This window comes from Nelumbo nucifera, chromosome 3 (genome assembly GCF_055504915.1).
Source record: "Nelumbo nucifera cultivar China Antique chromosome 3, China Antique-T2T, whole genome shotgun sequence".
Classification (NCBI taxonomy): Eukaryota; Viridiplantae; Streptophyta; class Magnoliopsida; order Proteales; family Nelumbonaceae; genus Nelumbo; species Nelumbo nucifera.
Window position 1 is genome coordinate 98,870,360 of NC_142651.1, and position 20,294 is coordinate 98,890,653.

The window sequence follows — 20,294 nt, forward strand, 5'->3', positions numbered from 1 at the left end:
TTGTGGTGTACTCACTGCTAGAAGCCTAGACACACTCGAGAAACCTGTTGGGAGTTAGTGGGGAAGCCCAAGTGGGCAACCAAAAATTAAGACATTTCAAAGAAGCCTCTTCAGAAGAAATTTACTTATGCAAATCTGGCCACACAAGACTATCAACAAAATAATCAGACTACTATGTTTCCCCAAGAACATCCTAGTGGTTCCGATCCCAAGGAAGACATCATCAACTCCTTCAGAGATCATTTGGAATTGTATGGTAGGACACTCAGGTAGATAGATAGATCGGTTCTTACCCCTTCTATCTCATTCGCTTCTACATCAGGTAAAGGTGCTTTTGCATTTCATGTGTGTACTTCTGCTCCCAAGTCTCCTTGGGTCATTGACTCAGGGGCATCAGACCATATGACTGGTAAGTCCAATCCTTTTCAAACCTACACTCTTCTCTCTAGAAGGATAAAGTGAGACTTGCTTATGGGTCTCTATCCACCATTGTTGGTCAGGGATCTGTATCCCTTCCTGATGGCCTTGTCTTATCCAATACCCTTCATGTTCCTAAGCTTCCTATTAGTTTGTTTTCTATAAGCAGTATTACTTAGTCCTTAAATTGTTGTGTAACTTTTTTCCCCATTCTTACCTCGGGGAGGACGATTGGTAAAGGAAATATGGTTGATGGCCTCTACGTCTTGGAGAATAAAGCTGGTCCTGCGGCATCAACCTCTGTGAGTCTTATGAGCCAGTCTATGAGTCAGTCAAAAAACAATCAACTGTGGTTATGGCATAATCGCCTTGGTCATTCGACCTTTGAGTCTTTGAAAGCTGTGTTTCCTGAATTGTTCAAGTCAGTGTCTATTACTAGTTTACATTGTCAAACGTGTCAGTTGAGCAAGCTTTGTAGAATAACTTTTCCATCAAATAATAAAAGATCTACTTTGCCTTTCCATGTTGTCTTTTCTGATGTTTGGGGCCCTGTAAACATACCTATTGAGGGTGGGTACAATTACTTTATCAGTTTTATTGATGACCATTCGAGATACACTTGGCTATATCCCATGCATTCGAGAGAAGAGGTACCCAAGATTGTGCAAGATTTCCATCGCATGGTTTTCACTCAATTTCATGTTGAAGTCCAAATCTTCCAATCGGATAATGTGAAGGAGTATTTCCATCATGACTTAGCTGAGTTTTTCTCCTCTCATGGATCTCTTCATAGAAGCTCATGTGCCATAACACCACAACAGAATGGCATTGCTGAAAGGAAGAACCGCCATCTCCTCGAAGTTACCCGTAGTATGATGCTTCACATACATGTTCACAAATGGTTTTGGGTTGATGCTGTGATGGCTGCAGCTTATGTTATTAATCGCATGCCATCGCGCCTCCTGCAATACAAGGCCCCACATCAACTTCTTTTTCCTCAATCCCCTTTATTTTCCATTCCCCTACGTGTGTTTGGGTGTAAGTGTTTTGTTCATGATCTTTCTCCCAGTCGGGGTAAATTGGATCCCAAATCTGTTTCATGTGTTTTCTTATGTTATCCCTCTTCCTAGAAAGGTTACAAATGCTTCAATCCGGTCACATATAAGTACTTTTTGTCGATGGATGTGTCATTCTTTGAATCGAAACCCTTCTTCCAAGCCTCTCCTCAGGGGGAGAATAGTGTGAAGGAGGAGAGGCAAGCTCCAACTCCTCAAATTCCTCTTCCCTCTATTCTTGACTCCTCTCCATTTCGTGTCTTCTTGAGGCACCGTAAGGGACAGCTTGACTCAAAGGTTGTGGAGCAAATTGAGACTATACATCCAACACCATCGGACTTCTTGAAGAAAAATCTAGGTACCCTTGTTTCTTTTGATATTATTAAAAGGATGTACTACTAATAATCCTATTACTCAGTTCTTTTCCTACGAAAACATTGCTCCCTCATTTCGTGCCTTTTTGACTGTCATTGATTGTGTCTCCATTCCCCAAAATGTTGTAGAATCCTTATCTATACCTGAATGGACAGAGGCAATGAAGGAAAAAATTAATGCTCTTCACAAAAACAACATCTGGGAGTTGGTGAATCTTCTTGAAGGCAAAGAGCCAGTGGGATGCAAGTGGGTATTCACAGTAAAGCATAAAGTAGATGTGTTAGTTGAGAGGTATAAAGCCATGTTAGTTGCAAAAGGTCATACTCAGGTGTACAGGGTTGACTACACTGAGACTTTTGCCCCAATTGCTAAAATGAACACTATTCGGATTATACTATCCTTGGCTATTAACTTTGATTGGGAGCTCCGCCAACTGGACATCAAAAATGCATTCTTAAATGGGGATCTGGAAGAAGAAGTGTACATGATTCAGCCTCCTGGGTTTGAAGGGAAAGTCTGCAAACTAAAAAAATCTTTATACGGTTTGAAACAATCCCCAAGGGCCTGGTTCAGTAGATTTCACTTGGCCCATCAACAAATTGGGTTCAAGCAGTGCCAATCTAACCACACTCTATTTGTCAAGAGAAACTAGAAGAATGTGTAGTATTAATTGTCTATGTTGATGGCATTGTGATTACGGGGAATTAGGGCTCTAATTAAAAAGGTCAAAGAATCCCTTGCTGTGCAATTTGAGGTAAAAGATCTAGGACAGCTACATTATTTCCTTGGTATTCAAGTAGCTCGCTTAAAAAAGGGCATCTTCATTTCCCAAAGGAAGTATGTCCTAGACCTCTTGCAGGACACAAGAAAGTTAGGAGCAAAGCTTGTAGATTCTTCTATTAAGGAAAACCATCGGCTTGGTGATTGTATTGGAGAACCCGTGACAGATGTCAAGAAATTTCAAAGGCTGGTAGGAAGACTTCTCTACCTATCAATGACTCGGCCAGATATAGCTTAGGTTGTTGGTGTACTTAGTCAGTTTATGCATGCACCAACATCCTCTCATTTAGAGGAAGATGAGAGGATTCTCAGGTATCTGAAGAAGTATCCAGGAACTGGGTTACTTTTCAAGAAACATGATCATATGAAAGTGGAAGTCTACATAGATGCAGATTGGGCTGGGGCAGTTGATGACAGGAAATCCACTAGTGGATATTGTACCTTTGTTGGTGGAAACTTGGTTACGTGGAGAAGCAAAAAACAAAGTGTTGTGGCCAGATCTAGTGTTGAGGCCAAGTATAGAGCCATGGTGCATGGAGTTGCTGAAGTACTATTGGTAAAGAATTTGATTGGAGAGTTGGGTCTCTCTGTTGATGGCCCAATGTCTCTCTACTGTGACAACAAGGCAGCCATTAATATTGCTACCAATCCAGTTCTTCATGACAGAACCAAGCATATTGAAGTTGATAATCACTTCATAAGGGAGAAACTTGAAAAGGGGGAAGTCTGTACTCCTTACATCAGTTCCAAGGAACAACTAGCAGATGTTCTTACAAAGGGTATTCACTATCTATGGTGTTGGTTTGGCTGTCTTAATTTGTATGTTTATCCTTGTTGGGTCTTAAGTCATTAGTTATTGGGCCTTAGTTACTGGGCCTAATCGTATTTAGTGTTTATTTGACTAGGTGTCCCTCCACTAATCAGGGGCATTCTGGTCTATTTATGTAACATTATGTAATGTTGTTATATATAATAGATTAGAACTGGCTGAGAACTGAAATTGCCGCCCATCTCATATCTTCTTCTTCTTCTCTCATTCGACAGCTCTATTTCAGCAAACATGGTATCAGAGCACTAATCTTTTTGACTGGTTACAGCAGCCGCCTTTTTCTTCTACTCGCAGTTAACTCTCTCTCTTCTTTTTCTTGGTTGCTGCAAAGAAACCCTAGGGTTGGTCGCAGAACACAGCTGGACCTACATCTAGGGTTTCCCTTGGTTGTAGGGCCCAAGGGGAGATAGACCCAGAGGCTGATGCCCTAATAGACGCAGTACAGCAGATTGTAGCCATTCGGCTAAGATAGATCTGTGTAAAACAGATCTAGGAGAAAGGACGAATCTCAGCAGTCCTAGAACTGTTCATGGGTGAGAGTATAACCTGAGATAGCAGTGCTTAGCACACAGTAGAAGCTAACACAGCAAGTTGCAGGCTGCGGCAGCAGTGATTAGAACACAGCAGAAGGTAGCACAACAGATTATAATCTGCGACAGCAGTAATTAGGGCACAGTGTGCAGTGTAGTACTCGGTGTTTCAGCTGTGTCGGGTTCTCAGGACTGAGTTTACAGTGCAGCAAGCTCCGTAAGTGTGAAACAGTTCATTATATATTGTGTTTACAGTCTTGACTTTACGAGTAGGAGAAGATGTCTTCCATATCCGGGGAAGTGTCTTCTAGAAATTTAGGGCTTGTGGGAGGTCTCCTAATTTGGAGAATCCAAATCTGCATAGCCTACAGATCACAAGTGTATTGTTGGATGAGTACAACTTCAGAGAATGGTCTGTCTCAGCCATGTTGTTCATCACATCCCGGGAACTCACCGGTTACTTGAACGGGCAGAAGAAGGAACCCGAAGTGGGGAGTGCTGAATATGTAGCTTGACGCAAGGAGAATGCTACAGTTATGTCCTGGCTACTTGCCTCAATGACTCCAAGAGTAGCTAGGACTGTTCAACATTTCTCCACGGCTGCCAAGATATGGGAAAATGTTTCTAAAACCTATGGGCAGAAAAAGAATAATGCAAGAATTTACAGACTGAATCAAGACATTGCTGCCTTGAGGCAAGGAGATATGAGTGTTGCAACATATTTTGCTACACTAGGACTATGGGAAGAGTTAGATCACCACCTTATTATTGATTGGGAGAATGCCAGAGACAAGGAAAAGCATGACAAACAAGTTGAAGAGGGTAGAGCATTTAAATTTCTGGCTGGCCTAGATCCTATATATGAGAGCATAAGGTCCCAAATTCTGGGAAGGGATGAAATGCCAGACTTACATCATGTTTACTACCTTGTGAGGAATGAAGAGGTGAGAAGAAAAGAGATGCAGGTTGATACTCAAACTAAACTAGCTGAACAGTCTGTGGAACATTCGGCCTTAATCTCTACAAATCAAAGGGGAAACAGACACTCTGACAAGAGACATCTGAAGTGCACCTACTATGGAGGGGAAAGGCATGTGAAAGAGACCTGTTGGGTTCTCCATCCGCATTTGAAGTCATCTGCATTGAGGAAAGATAAGAAGCATCAGAAGGGTCAATCTGCAAGTGTGAATCTGGCTATGGGTCATAGTGATGATGGTTCAAAACACTCATCCACAGTTACTTCCTCTTCCATGGGACAGACAACTAATTCCCCCGGAACCGGGTCCTTGGGTTTTACTGCCGATGAGGTAGAGGTACTTAGCCAGGCCCTAGCCCGTCTAAGGACCAATTCTCTTCCATCCTCCTCCCTTGCCAGATCAGGTATTGTCTCTGCCTTTAGTGCAACTAGTACTATTGATCCTACCTCTTGGATTATTGATTCTGGTGCAACTGACCACATGACACACATGTCTTCCCTATTTTCTTCCTATCATTTAATGTCTGGCCAAGATAAAATGAGGGTTGCTGATGGTTCTCTCTCTACCATCTCTAGGAAGGGAGTGGTTGACCTAAGCAAGGACCTCTCACTCAAATTTGTCTTGCATGTTCCCAATCTTTCTTCAAATCTCTTATTTGTTTCAAAGCTTACCAAAAATTTGAATTGTAGCATAACCTTTTTTCCTACCCATTGTGTCTTTCAGGACAGATTGACGAAGAGGACGATTGGAAGCGGTCATGAGTGTGGAGGTCTCTACTACCTTGATGCAGACATCAGTTCGGCATTACAAACATCTGCTACTAGTAGTCAGTCCAATGTGGAGTCAATAACTAGTTTACATCTGTGGCATGCTAGGCTAGGTCATTTACCGTTTTCATCATTGGAAGTATTGTTTCCAGAATTATTCAAAGGTGTTTCAAGTCAAGAGTTATTTTGTGAAGTCTATCAACTATCAAAGCAATGTAGAACTGTTTATTCAACTTCGAGTAATGAAATTCAAGCTTCTTTTGACTTAGTCCACTCTGATGTTTGGGGCCCCTCTCCCATTATTTCTGTTGATGGCTTTCGATATTTTATCAGTTTTATTGATCACTATTCTCGATGCACATGGATCTACTTATTAAAAACACGAGAAGAAGTGCCACGGGTAATCATGACTTTTTGCAAAATGATTGAAACACAGTTTGGCACGAAAATCAAACAATTCAGGTCAGATAATGCTGCTGAATACTTTGAAAGGTCCTTGAATCTGTTTATGGAGGATGCTGGAATGATTCATCAGTCATCTTGTGCTAGTACCCCCCAACAGAATGGGGTTGCTGAGCGCAAGAATAGGCACCTATTGGAGACTGCTCGAGCCTTACTATTTCAGCACAAAGTTCCAAAAAACTATTGGTCTCAAGCAATCCTTACTGCATCGTACCTGATAAATCGAATGCCATCCAAGGTTTTTGGGATGAAAACTCCTTTCTCTGTTCTTTGCCCTCATCTTCCTGACTTTTCTCTTCCACCGAGAGTCTTTGGGTGTGTATGCTTTATACATGTCAAGGATCCGAAGAAGACCAAATTGGATCCTAGGGCTACAAAGGGAATCTTTTTGGGGTACTCTCCTACTCAGAAGGGATACAAGTGTTATGATCCAATCACCAAGAAAAAATATGTTACAAAGGATGTGGTATTCTTTGAGTCTCAATCCTATTTTCATTCTTCCCAGAATCCTCTTCAGGGGGAGACTAGTGGGATTGAAGAGGATTCTTCTGTTCCCCCTTTCTTTGTGCCTCTCTCTACCTCAGACCTTCCATCTTCTCCTCCTGATCCACCTAGTTGTAGTATCCCGGGTGAATCTAGTGAGGCTCCCATTGTACCAGCCACTACTAGTGATGTTGCAGATGTTACTGAAGACTCAAACAGGCTGCAAAGAGATATCAGAATCACCTACAACAGAAGGAAGAAGGGCCCTCTAACTCATGACAGCAACCAATTGGACTCAGATCAACCTGTCTCAGAAACTCAAGGTAATCCTATCAGTTCCTCTGACTTAGATCTTCCTATTGCCCTTCGTAAGTCTACCCGTTCTTGTACTATCAGACACCCCATTGCTGATTTTGTGTCTTACTCACATTTGTCTCCCCGTTATTGTTCTTTTGTGTCTGCTCTCTCTTCTGTGCATGTTCCTACCAGGTATTCTGAGGCAGTATCTGACCCAAAATGGAAAGAGGCTATGGATGAAGAAATGAAGGCCTTAATGAAAGCAGGGACTTGGGAATTAGTGGATCTACCAGAAGGGAAAGGCACTGTTGGATGCAAGTGGGTGTTCACTGTGAAGCATAGGGAGGACGGGTCCATTGAAAGGTACAAGGCTAGACTGGTAGCAAAAGGGTTCACTCAAAAAGAAGGGATTGACTACAAAAAAACCTTTGCTCCGGTGGCAAAACTCAACACAATCCGAGTTCTATTATCATTAGCTGCAAATTTCTCATGGGAGCTACATCAGTTGGACGTGAAGAATGCTTTCTTGAATGGTGACCTGCATGAAGAGGTTTTCATGGATCTTCCACCAGGTTATGGGTTTGGCAAGAAGGTATGTAGACTGAGAAAAGCCCTATATGGCCTTAAGCAGTCCCCTCGAGCTTGGTTTGAGAAGCTATGTGGGGCCATGAAGAAAGGGGGTTACACTCAAAGTGGGGCAAATCATACCCTATTCATAAGGAAGAAAAATGGCAAACTTATAGCACTTATTGTATATGTGGATGATATGGTAATTACAGGGGATGATCAGGAAGAGATCAAAAGACTAAAGGAGGTCTTGGCTGCTGAATTTGAGATCAAAGACCTGGGCCAACTGAAATACTTTCTTGGTATTGAAGTTGCAAGATCCAAAGAGGGCATCTATATATGTCAGTGGAAATACATCCAATAGAACAAAATCATGGTCTACAGGAGTCAGTAGGAGAGGACTACCTTGATAAGGAAAGATACCAAAAGCTGGTGGGGAAGTTGATTTACTTGTTCCTCACTCGCCCTGACATTGCTTATGCTGTACATGTTGTCAGTCAGTTCATGCACACTCCTAAAATCCCTCACATGAAAGCTGTGGAAAGGATCCTCAGAATTTGAAGTCTTGCCCGGGGAAAGGGATTCTGTTTAGAAAAAATAGTAAAATTGAAGTTGAAGGATATACTGATGCAGATTGGGCTGGCTCAGTTGGGGACAGGAAGTCTACTTCTGGGTACTGCACCTTTGTTGGAGGAAATTTAGTTACTTGGAGGAGTAAAAAATAGAATGTAGTTGCTAGATCTAGTGCGGAGGCCGAATATCGAGCTATGGCTCATGGTGTTTCTGAACTTTTATGGCTTAAGATCCTGCTTGGTGAACTTGGAATAAAGATTGAGTGTCCTCTCAGGTTGTACTGTGACAACAAGGCTGCCATCAACATTGCAAATAACCTAGTGCAACATGATAGAACTAAACATATTGAGATAGACCGTCACTTTGTCAGAGAAAGAATCATCTCAGGAGAACTCTGCATCCCTTATACTCCCTCCGAGATGCAGATTGCAGATGTTCTGACTAAAGGGCTAGCTATAGTGAAATTCTTGGACTTACTTGGCAAGCTAAACATGATTGACATCCATGCTTAGCTTGAGGGGTTGTGTTGGTTTGGCTGTCTTAATTTGTATGTTTATCCTTGTTGGGTCTTAAGTCATTAGTTATTGGGCCTTAGCTACTGGGCCTAATCTTATTTAGTGTTTATTTGACTAGGTGTCCCTCCACTAATCAGGGACATTCTGGTCTATTTATGTAACATTATGTAATGTTGTTATATATAATAGATTAGGGCTAGCTGAGAACTGAAACTGCCGCCCATCTCATATCTTCTTCTTCTTCTTCTTCTCTCATTCGACAGCTCTATTTCAGCAAACATATGACATAATGAACTTTGTGACAAGTTGGGCATGATTGACATGTATGCTCCAACTTGAGGGGAAGTGTTGTAATGTGTAGCGGCTTGTGGCCTAGTAGGGGCATTTCTGCCCTTTCCTCTTGTATTTCTTATGAGCTGTCGCCCTAAGTATAAATACTAACTTAAGCGCCACCAAATTTAGTATTCAGAATACATTCTTCTCTTTTCTCTCTTCTCTCTTCTCTATCAAACTACAATTACTTCTTTTGTTACTTGCAAAAAAGGTGGTTCTACATTGCTTTGATAGTTGATAGACTTCACATTGCAGAACAAAACTAGACAAGGACTCAAACAAACTAGGAAACAAAAACTTCAAGGAACCAAAAGGCACATGCTCAAGATGGTGATGCCACAATTTCAATATACATGGTTTCTCATCATGACAAGACTCGGACTAACACATCAACCCTAACATTAGAGACTGATCAAGAAGATAAACTCCATCGGCTTCATGTCCACTGTCAATTGTCTTCCCTGTACTCAAGTCTTGAAAGACACAATGAGATGGAAAGATGGTTTAGAGCAATTATGAGACTTTATAAGAGAACTAATAGATAAAAGGTTTCTATGCAATTTTGCAACATGGAGTATAGAGTTCAGAGAAAGGTCATTCATAAATTTAACTTCACCCAAACCTGATATCGGGCTCTGGGATCCATCGGCAACGGTAATCTTACCTTTCCCTGAAATAAGTCTATAAGTGGTAAAATAGGAAGGCATACCAGTCACATGATCACTGACTCTTGTGTCAATTATCAAAGAGCTAGAGGGAGGGGCATGACACGCAAGTGCAGTACCTGATTATGCAAAGGCACTAGAAGAAGCATTTGAACCAGTAGATGTAGGCAACTGCTCTTTTCAAGATGGAGTAAGATGCCTCTCAATTTTTCCATCACATCAGAAGTGTCATGAGTAGATGCCAGAGCAGAAGGATTTCCCTCAAGCATGTGAGTCTGAGAATCATGACTTGCAGACTTGTAGTAGCAACATGAGCATTTACTTTCTTTCCAGTTTTAAACTTCTCAGGTTTCAGGTGGGGATTTAGTTTCCAGCATCTATCCTTGGTATGCTTCGGCTCTTTATGCCTCAATTTGTGGCTGTTTGTGAGTTGGTGAGGGTTTGCTAAGCTTCCTCTACTCAACAGTTCGAAGAGGAGCAGATTTATAGATGTTGTAGGTGCAGTTGTGTTTAGTCTTCAATGTGGTGAAGTGAGTGATAGTTTGTGGTGTATAAATAGACTGTTGGTAAGTATGTGAAGCTCCCTTTGTGTTCAAGAAAAGTGTAGTGATGATTTTTCATGGCCTCATCAAGTGGTCACCCTAAACCTGCCGTGGTGGTGTAACCAGACCTAATGAATTTATAGTTGACAACAGTAAAACTCAATGGTACCAACTATATACCATGGGTTAAGTCAGTTGAGGTGTCTTTTATTGGAAGATGTAAGTTGAAGTAGAAGGCCCGTTGAAGAATGGATCAAAAGGATAAAATGAATAGCTACAAGAGAATGCCCAGATCATGACCTCATGGAATAGCATGGAAAACCACATCAGTGTGAATCCTATGTTCCTTGATACAACTAATGAGATTTGGGACCATGCTAAGCAAGGCAAAATTATGTCACAAGAATAAATTAGTTTTACCAAGATTTTTTGTCTCTCCAACAAGGGGATAAAAGTGTTGAAGAGTATTATGTTTCACTGAAGAACCTGAGAAATGAACTTATTGTCTATCAGTCCCAGTCCACTGACTTCAAGGTGCAACAAGAACAGAGGGAGCATCTTGATGTAGCAATATTTCTATCAAATTTGATGTTTGAGTTTGGACTGGTGATGGCTAAAATTTTGGGCAGCAGTGATTTCCCCTCCTTATCTAAAGTTCCCCCCCCCCCCTGGATAAGGAGAGCTTCAACTCCTCATAATGACCATGTTCCTACCTCAGAGAGATCAGCCTTAGTAGCTTCTAGAGCAGGTTTTGCAGGCCGAGTTAGGAGTCAGTGGAAGTGCTACAAGAGGTTTTGGTCGTGGGCATAGAGGTGGCCATGGTGGGGGAAGAGAAGTAGGAGGTATAAGGGGTGGTGCTAAGGGTGGTGGTGGACGTGGATCTATTCATGAATGTTTACATTATAGTGAAGGTCACGTAGTTAACTTCTGCTATGACTTATATGGCCCCCCATCTACTTGAGCTAACCTTGCTGTTATAGGAGATGATCTTAGTACTCACAGCATCACTAAGGACATATCTGCTCTCAGTAATGGAAATGACAAAGAGACTATCTCCATCACATGAGAGGAGTATGAGAGGCTTCGCCAGTCTACTTCTTCTTGTATTACCACTTCCACCCTTGTGAAATTAAGTACAGCTTGCCTTGCCTCCAGATCTAAGTCTTCTTCCTAGGTGACTGACTCTGGAGCTTCAGACCATATGATCAGCTCCTCAAACTTGTTTGTTTCTATGTCTCCACCCTCCACACCCTAGACGGTTACTTTGGCTAATGGCTCTTCTTCCTCCATTACCGGTACTAGTAATGTGTCTCTTGATTTGACCTTAGTTTACACTTTGTTGTGACTGGTAATGATGCCTCAGGAATTCGTGCTCTTAAGTCTTTCCTTCGTATAGAATTTGAGATACTTCCTTGGCATAGAAGTTGCTAGATCCAAGAATGGGATTCTTATCTCCCAAATGAAGTATGTCCTTGACTTGCTCTCTGAAACTGGGAAGATGGGTGCTAGACCAGCTGCAACTCCTATTGATATGAGTCACAAACTGTCTACTTCAGATGGGACATTGTTGGAAGACAAAGGGGTTTTTCAGAGACTTCTTGGGAAGCTTCTGTACCTGTGTATGACTCGGCCAGATATTGCATATGCTGTTAGCTGTATTAGCCAGTACATGCATGCACCTAGAGATACTCATATGGCAGCTGCAGAACGAGTTCTGTGCTATTTGAAAGGTTCTCCGGGAAAAGGGATTCTGTTTGCCAAGCATGGACATCTGAAACTCGAAGCCTATACTAATGCTGACTAGGCTGGAAATATTGATGACAGAAGATCCACTTTAGGGTATTGCAGTCTGGTGGCTGGTAATGTTGTCTCTTGGCGGAGCAAGAAACAATCAGTTGTGGCCCGATCCTCAGCAAAAGCAGAATACAGGGCCATGGCACATGGAGTCTCTGAACTGTTGTGGCTAAGGTCATTGATGGAAGAACTCGGGATTGATTATGACAAGCCAATGATGTTGTACTGTGATAATCAGGCTGCCATCAACATTGCCCACAACCCCGTACAACATGATAGAACTAAACATATTGAGGTTGATAGACACTTTATTCGAGAAAGAGTCTCTTCAGGTGAAGTGTGTCTTCCATTCATTACCTCTGAAGGACAATTGGCAAATTTCCTCACCAAAGGTCTTCCCAAGGCAAGGCTTCAGCATGACACTGGCAAGCTGGGCATGATTAACATCTATACTCAGCTTGAGGGGGAGTGTAGAGAAGATGGGCCGAATGGCCCATAGGCTGTTACTTTATATTATTTTTATGTTCTTCTCTGTAATGGGCCTTATTAGCCATACTCTTCTATGTTCCTTTTTTTGTAATTTCTTGTCCAACTAAGGACCACTCTTGTAATTACTCAAAGATTAACTTAATAAAAGAGTATTAAAGTGTTAGAGGGAGGATTAGTTCGAACTCCTCATCCTCTAACTCTCCTTGCCGCAGCTTTCTCTCTCTCTCTCCTTCTCTAATCTTCTCTAATCTTCTCTTGTTAGTTTTTCTGGTTTTCTTGCACAGTCCCATACTTCTAGGACTGTTTTTCAACTGTACCTAAGTTTCCCTTTAGTCTCTTATCTGTTAGTAAACTTACGCAAGTTTTTCATTGCTTAGTTACTTTCCATTCTTCTTATTGTGTGTTTTAGGATCTCAAGACGGGGAAGACGATTGGTAGCAATCGTGAAGTGGGAGGGCTGTACTATTTGGAAGATCATGGTCCACAGAAGGCTCTCCATACTTCCCTTACCCCACATAAATGGCAATGTCATCTTAGCTATCCTTCTTTGCGTGTTTTGAAGTCGTTGGTTGCTACCATAAAGTATGCCACACAGTTGGAGTGTGAGTTTTACCAACTCACTGAACATCATCGAGTATCTTTTGTTCCTAGAGAAGACAAGAGAGTCTTAAGTCCTTTTGCTTTGGTTCAGTCAATGTTTGGGGTCCAAGTCGTGTGTCTTCTTATAATGGGTTCAAATATTTTGTAACATTTATTGATGATTACTAAAGAATGACATGGGTTTACTTAATGAAGGAACGTTTAAAATTGTTCTCTATATTTCATCTTTTCATGCTGAGATAAGAAATCAATTTGGTGTATGAATCAAGGTGTTTCAATCAGATAATGCTAAGGAATATTTTCATAATGAGTTTCAATCTTACTTCGATTTTGATGGTATTATACATCAATCATCTTACTCACACACCCCCAGCAGAAAGGGGTAGTGGAGCGAAGAATCATCGTGTGACTAAAACTACTCATGGCTTGTTGATTCAAATGTTCATTCCTAAAACTTATTTGAGTGATGCAGTTCTCTTTTCCTGCTTCCTCATAAACTGAATGTCTTCCTTAGTTCTCAATCATTTATCTCCTTTCTCTATCTTGTTTCCTTCTGTTTCTCCCTTCTCCCTTCCTCCTCGGGTGTTTGGTACTTTGGTTGTGTGTGCTTTAATCATAAATTGGGTCCCAACCATGACAAACTTGACCTTCATGCCATCATGTGTTTTCCTCGGTTGCTCTTGCTCTTAAAAGGGATACAAATGCTATGATCTCGTCCTTCGCAAGGCATTGGTCATACCAAATGTAAAAGGTAATTTCACATCTTAGAATACCATGTTAAATAATAGAAAAGGCTGTTGATAAACACTTAATTACTAGTGATAGATTAATCACTAGTAGTTCCACATCTTACAATACCATGCCCATTGATTGTTTAATCATAACAACAATATAACAACTTTAACAGTGTTCCTAAGGTTATAAAGTGTATGCTGAACCTACCCAAGAAAGAAACACATACCAAGTGTATAAACCAACTTCTTAGAATGCATTACAGTTGCAATTAACACACTGGTGCAACAAGTATTAACTATAGTTTAGAGGAAGAAACGAGAGAAAAGAAGAGAAACTAATGTTGAAAAGAAACATAAATAAAATCAGATTACCATGTCGAACACATAAGTTCCAATACCGGGCAAGCCAGCACCTTTTAAGAACAACCTCCTCCTGATATAAGAACATAAAAATACATAGTGCACAAACAAAAGGAAAAAAGGAATCAATTAACCAATATATCCTAATAACTGAACACAAACCATCTCTTCTTGAGTCAGTATCATTCTCTGTGTCATTGTTCGAAGGGATTTAATTTCACATTCAGCTTCATGGAGCTGTTCCATTGCAGATGTTGCCTCATCCCTTGCACTCTAACTCAAAAAGTAGGAACCTGTCAATCTAGGTTTGTAGCCATATACTGATGACAAATTAAACATTGGATGAGAAGAAAATGAACAATTTAAACCAAGAGACAAGTTCTCAATACCTCAGCTTCTAAACGAAGGGATGTAATCTCTTCACTTCGAACATCATGAGTTTGTGCTGCTGTTTTCAAAGCAGCCTGTAACAAAAGCTATATATCAGTTCCAAGGATTGAACAGAATTTTTAGGATAATTCAATAGAAACAGAAATTAGGAAACAATTGGTTTGAATTTGATGCAATCTGAATTCATAATCATCAATCGATTCAACCTTTTTTAACATAAAAAATGTATCAAAAGGCTTCTTAGAAATCTAAAATAGTGTTTTCATAGATTCTGTGTATCATAAGCTTATTTTTATGCAAATCTTTTAGTGTCAAACAACAAGTTTAGAAGTTCCATTGCACGGTTAGTGATTGCATGTAGTGTACTTTGTTGTTCTTAGAATTATCTTTTAGGCATTCTTTTCAAATGAAAATGGTTGATATTAGTTTCTTAGACCTTAACTTGCTCCTATGATAAGCTTATGGAGAAGAGATACTGATAAAAAAAAAGCTTATGGAGAAGAGAACCATTGATATATAAGTTCCTATAAGCACTGAAGATGGAAGAACCTTTTGTACCAGCAAGAAGATGGAAGAAAGTTGTGAAAACGAAGGCAAAAATCTTTGTTTTGGAAGAGGTGTGGACGAGAAAGGATGCAGCGCTGGAGATAGTAGAACTACAAAAAACTTCATTTATTCTTGCAGATTTCAAACAAGGTCGGAAAAGCTCTCATGTGGAGACGGGAGGAAATACTTTGCAGAAACTAAACAGAATAGGAAAGGTCACTTTGTTGGAGTTTACGAGCACTATGGGGAAGGCCTTAAGCAGTACACCTGCTTCCCAGAGGGCAAACAAGCAGCAGGTTGGACAGCAGTTGGGAAGGCAATACAAGATTACATGCAGTTCTCAGATACCAGGCAAGTGGCTTTGGCAGAAGCAACTGAAGTGAAGTCCTCGAGAAATAAAAGGACAAAGAGTATCAAAGGCCTCACAGTATGAAGAGAAGGTGGGTGAGCAGGCTGATCCCAGAAGGGAGTTACATCTGCCTTTGAACCTGCAACAACCAAAACTGTGGATTAATGCCTCTGAAGAGTACTGGAAAGAAGGGCTGGTGTTATCTACAAAAGGAAGAGTTCAAGATTGGAAAGCCTTGGGTGAAGAAATAAGAGGGGTATTGAAGATAACTGTAGAGAAGATGGGCCGAATGGCCCATAGGTTGCTTATTCCTTCTTGTTATTTATGTTTCTTTTCTGTAATGGGCCTTATTCTGGGTCCATCCTGTCAATATTAAGTTCTGTGTAAATTCTTACCCAACTAAGAGCCTCCTTGTAATTATTCAAATATTTTTAATAAAACAGTGTTAGGGGGCTGAGAGAGTGTGAGTTCGAAATCCTCTTCTCAGACCCTCATTGCCGAACCCTCAACTCTCTTCTCTTCAGTTTTCTTCATGGTATCAGAGCATACCTGAACTTCAGTACCCTAGGGCTGGAAGCTTGACTCGTGTTGCCTGATTCTTGGAGGTCATTGGAAGTGCCCAAGACTTGAATCTCTTGGAGAAGTGGTTCGGTGGCCAGGAAGAATAAGAGAAAAGAAAAGGGGAAGAGGAACAGTTCGGTTCTGTTTAAGCTCAAAACTGTAAGTTGTACTCAGATTTCTGGGTTCAGTTTTCTTTCGGTTGTTCTGTATTGCTTTCGACTGTGTTTGGACTGTTGAACTGTCCGAAAGCTTTGGTTGTTCTGTACTACCTTCGGCTGCCATTGAATCTGGTTTAACCCAGAAATTTCTGGGCTGTTTTTCACTCCTTATTGGACTGTCAAACAGCCGAAACATCCCTGTAACAAGGCTGGGGATTGTTGCTTATATCTGGCTGTTTTTGGGGGGCTGTACGAACTGTTCTTGAGGCCTTTTTTCTCCTCTTGACAGTGGGGTTGTCTCTATTGCCCACACTGTGTTTGTAAAAAGGGTACTTCGGCTGAGTGCCAAGTGGTATTTACTTTGAAGTCCAGATTTGAAAAGGGTACTTCGGCTGAGTATCTAGAAGTTTCTGTTTTACTTCTTGAAGGCTGAACTCAGTGTATTGCCTTCTTGTGGTCGGCTGAATTCTGTTCTTGCTTGTCCTTATTCAGTATACTTGTAGAAGTCATCTGAAATCATATTTGGAGTGTTTACATGATGTACTCCTCAGAGTTTGAAAACAAAAGTGGTGCTGAATATGGACTGGTTCAGGGGACTCCAAGTGACTCCTTATTGACTGTGACTATAGTTAAACTAGATGGAACTAATTATCTGGCATGGTCACAATCAGTAAAGATTCATGTATGTAGTAGAGGAAAGTGGGGGTTCATTTCCAGGAGTAAGAAGGCTCCCCCAGAAGATGATCCATCCTACGAGAAGTGGATGCAAGAAAATTACACTATCATTGGGTGGCTTGTGAACTCAATGCAGCCACAAATCGGTCAACACTACCTATGGATGAATTCAGCAAAGGAAATTTGGGACAGTGTTGCAGAAACCTATTCCCAAAAACTCAATGTGGTCCGGGCATATAAATTGAGAAGTGATGTAAAGAATTTAAGGCAAGGAGAGAAACCTCTTGCTGTATATTTCTCAACCCTTAAGTCCTTATGGCAAGAGATTGACCTAATAGAAGTTGTAACTTGGGACACCACCAATGATGCAGAGACCTACAGAAAATTGGTTGATAGGAATAGGGTTTTTGAGTTCTTAACTAGACTAAACCCAGAATATGATATCACAAAACAGAATATTCTTTCCAAGGAGTGTGTCTCTTTGTCACAAGCATATGCATTGGTGAGTAGTGAAGAGAGCAGAAGGGCTGTTCAGGTTCAAGGGGCTGATATTAATGATCACTTTGCCAATATGGGGATTAAACCTAAAGGTAATGCTGGAACTTCAAGTGGCACAGGAAAGAAAGAAGTTATATGTGAGTACTACAAGAAGCCGAAGCACACCAAAGACAAGTGCTGGAAGTTACATCCTAATCTTGTTCCCATTCGGTTTCAGAAAAAACATGATAGTAAAAGATCAAGAAGTGCAAATGTAGCTGCCGGGCCAGATAGTGAAGAAATGTCTGCTTCTGCACAGTTGGCAGCCATGAGAGTAGAATATGAAAAGTTTGGGAAGATGATCAGTCAGCTGAGCGATGTGACCTCTCCTTCCATACAGAGGCAGTTCGATCAGATCGAACTTGCCAAGGACATATTGGACAGTCTAAGGACAATGTATGAGGAGCAGAACCGTTCTACTCGACAGAAGGTCTTGAAATTGTTCATGACCGCGCAGATGACCAAAGGGCAGAAAGTTCATGACCATTGTCTTCGGATGATGGGATACATCAACGAACTTGAAGCTCTTGGATCCGGGCTAGATCTTGGCACGCAAGTGGATGCCATCCTAAATTCTTTGCCCTCTTCCTTCAATGCGTTCACTATGAACTACAATATGAATAAGCTGAATGTCAGCGTCCAGGAACTCAGCAATATGTTGCAGAGGGCCGAGGATTTACTCAAGAAGGATGAGCCTGTGGTTATGCTTGCTGAAGCTAACAAATCGGGCAAGAAAAAGAGAAAGGCAAAGAAGCCCCAGAAGAAGACTACCAAACCCAAGAAGCAGAAGAAGAACAAGGCATCTGATGTCTGTCACTTCTGCAAGCAGACCGGCCACTGGAAGAGGAACTGTCCTACCTACCTGGAATCTAAGAAAGGTAATATCGAAACTTGTGTCATAGAAACTAATATGTTAGTTACTTCTGTGTCCTGGTGTGTTGACTCCGGGGCTTCAACTCATGCGTGTAACTCACTGCAGGGGTTCAAAGTTAGCAGAAGGTTAAGTGAAGGTGAAGTGACACTGTTCTTGGGAACAACTGCAAGTGTTGCAGCTGCGGCAATAGGAACCGTAGAATTAGTTTTTAAAGAAGGAGTCCTTGTACTTAAAGATTGTCTTTATGTACAGAACTTGAGAAGGAATTTAATTTCTGTTTCAAAATTGTGTGCTGATGGATATACTGTTTACTTTAGTAATATGATTACTGTTAAACGGAATAATAAATTCATCGCATGCGGGGAACTAGAGAACGGTCTCTATGTTCTGCATCCTTCTTTGGAAACTAACTTAACCGAAACTACGTCGGTCGAAAATCCCAAGAAAAGGACTCGTGATACAGTAAATCCCACATGCCTCTGGCATTACCGACTTGGCCACATCGGTGTCGACCGAATCACAAGACTGGTAAAGGATGGTCCTTTGGATTTTCTAACCGTAGAAAATCTTCCCACTTGTGAACCTTGCCTCCAAGGTAAGATGACTAAGCGGCCATTTGACGGTAAGCCTGAAAGATGTGCAGGCACACTTGACCTAATACATACTGATGTATGTGGTCCCCTGAGTGTTAGGACACGGAATCAACACGTGTACTTCATCACCTCTACAGATGATTTTTCACGATATGGTTACGTGTACCTAATGAGACATAAGTCTGAATCATTTGAAAGGTTCAAAGAGTTCAGACAGGAAGTCGAGAAACAGTTAGGGAGAGAAATTAAGGCCCTTCGATCAGATCGAGGTGGCGAGTATCTCTCTGACGAATTCAGGGACTACTTAAAGGCCAATGGGATAGTGTCACAACTAGCTCCTCCTGCTACACCTCAACTCAACGGTGTTTCAGAGAGGAGAAATAGGACCTTATTAGACATGGTCCGGTCACTTCTCGTACGCTCAGGCACGGTTGGAACTGAATAGGGTTCCAACCAAATCAGTTCCGAAAACTCCATATGAACTTTGGACCGGAAGGAAGCCAAGTGTGAGACACTTGAAGATTTGGGGTTGTCCTGCACACGTTAAAAGAACAAGTGCGGACAAGTTGGAATCTAAAACCAGCCGTTGCCTGTTTATAGGCTACCCAAAGGATTCGGTGGGTTATCTATTCTATGACCCAAGTGAGCAGAAAGTGTTCTGCAGTCGAAACGCCCGATTCTTAGAATCCGATTACATCCTGGACACCCATCGTTAGGAAATAGTTCTTGATGAGGAGAGCTCAGGAGCAGTGGGAGATGTCCCACAAGTTCCAGGTAATGACCAACCTAGAAGGTCCACCCGGGTATCCAGACCACCAGTCCGATATGGTTATGACCAGGATAGTTACCTGGTGGAAGCCTTGACTAGTGAAGAGGATCCCGTGACTTACGCGGAAGCTATGTTAGACATAGACTCCCAGAAGTGGGTGGAGGCCATGAGAGCCGAGATGGACTCAATGGAGACCAATGGAGTCTGGACTCTAGTGGATCCACCCTCCGGGGTAAAAGCAATTGGTTGCAAATGGATCTACAAGAGGAAGAAGGGCCCCGATGGCAGGATTGAGACCTTTAAAGCTCGTTTGGTGGCGAAAGGGTATACTCAGAAAGAAGGCATCGACTATGAGGAAACCTTTTCACCGGTGGCCATGCTTAAATCCATTAGGATCCTGCTAGCTGTAGCAGCGTACCATGATTACGAGATTTGGCAAATGGATGTCAAAACAGCGTTCCTGAATGGAGATCTTAGTGAAGATATCTACATGCAACAGCCGCAAGGCTTCATTGCTACTGGTCAGGAACACATGGTATGTAAACTTAATAGATCCATATATGGACTTAAGCAGGCTTCTAGGAGTTGGAACATCCGTTTTGATTCTGCAGTCAAAACGTTTGACTTTGAGCAGAATCCGGATGAGCCCTGTGTTTACAGGAAATCCAGTGGGGATAAGATCACCTTTTTGGTCTTGT

The 20,294-nt window shown here is 41.6% G+C and overlaps 1 protein-coding gene across 3 annotated transcripts in view; it reads right to left on the reverse strand.

Annotated features, from left to right (window-relative positions):
- LOC104590245 (coiled-coil domain-containing protein SCD2-like) overlaps nucleotides 1-20,294 on the reverse strand; it is a 145,725-nt gene that overhangs the window by 58,998 nt on the left and 66,433 nt on the right. For all 3 annotated transcript variants that reach the window (XM_088902097.1, XM_088902098.1, XM_088902099.1), the window contains exons 8-10: nucleotides 14,534-14,608; nucleotides 14,307-14,417; nucleotides 14,157-14,217 (exon numbers count right to left, since the gene is read on the reverse strand). In XM_088902097.1, the coding sequence (XP_088758223.1) occupies nucleotides 14,157-14,217; nucleotides 14,307-14,417; nucleotides 14,534-14,608 (247 nt within the window). The remainder of the gene's footprint in view (nucleotides 1-14,156; nucleotides 14,218-14,306; nucleotides 14,418-14,533; nucleotides 14,609-20,294) is intronic.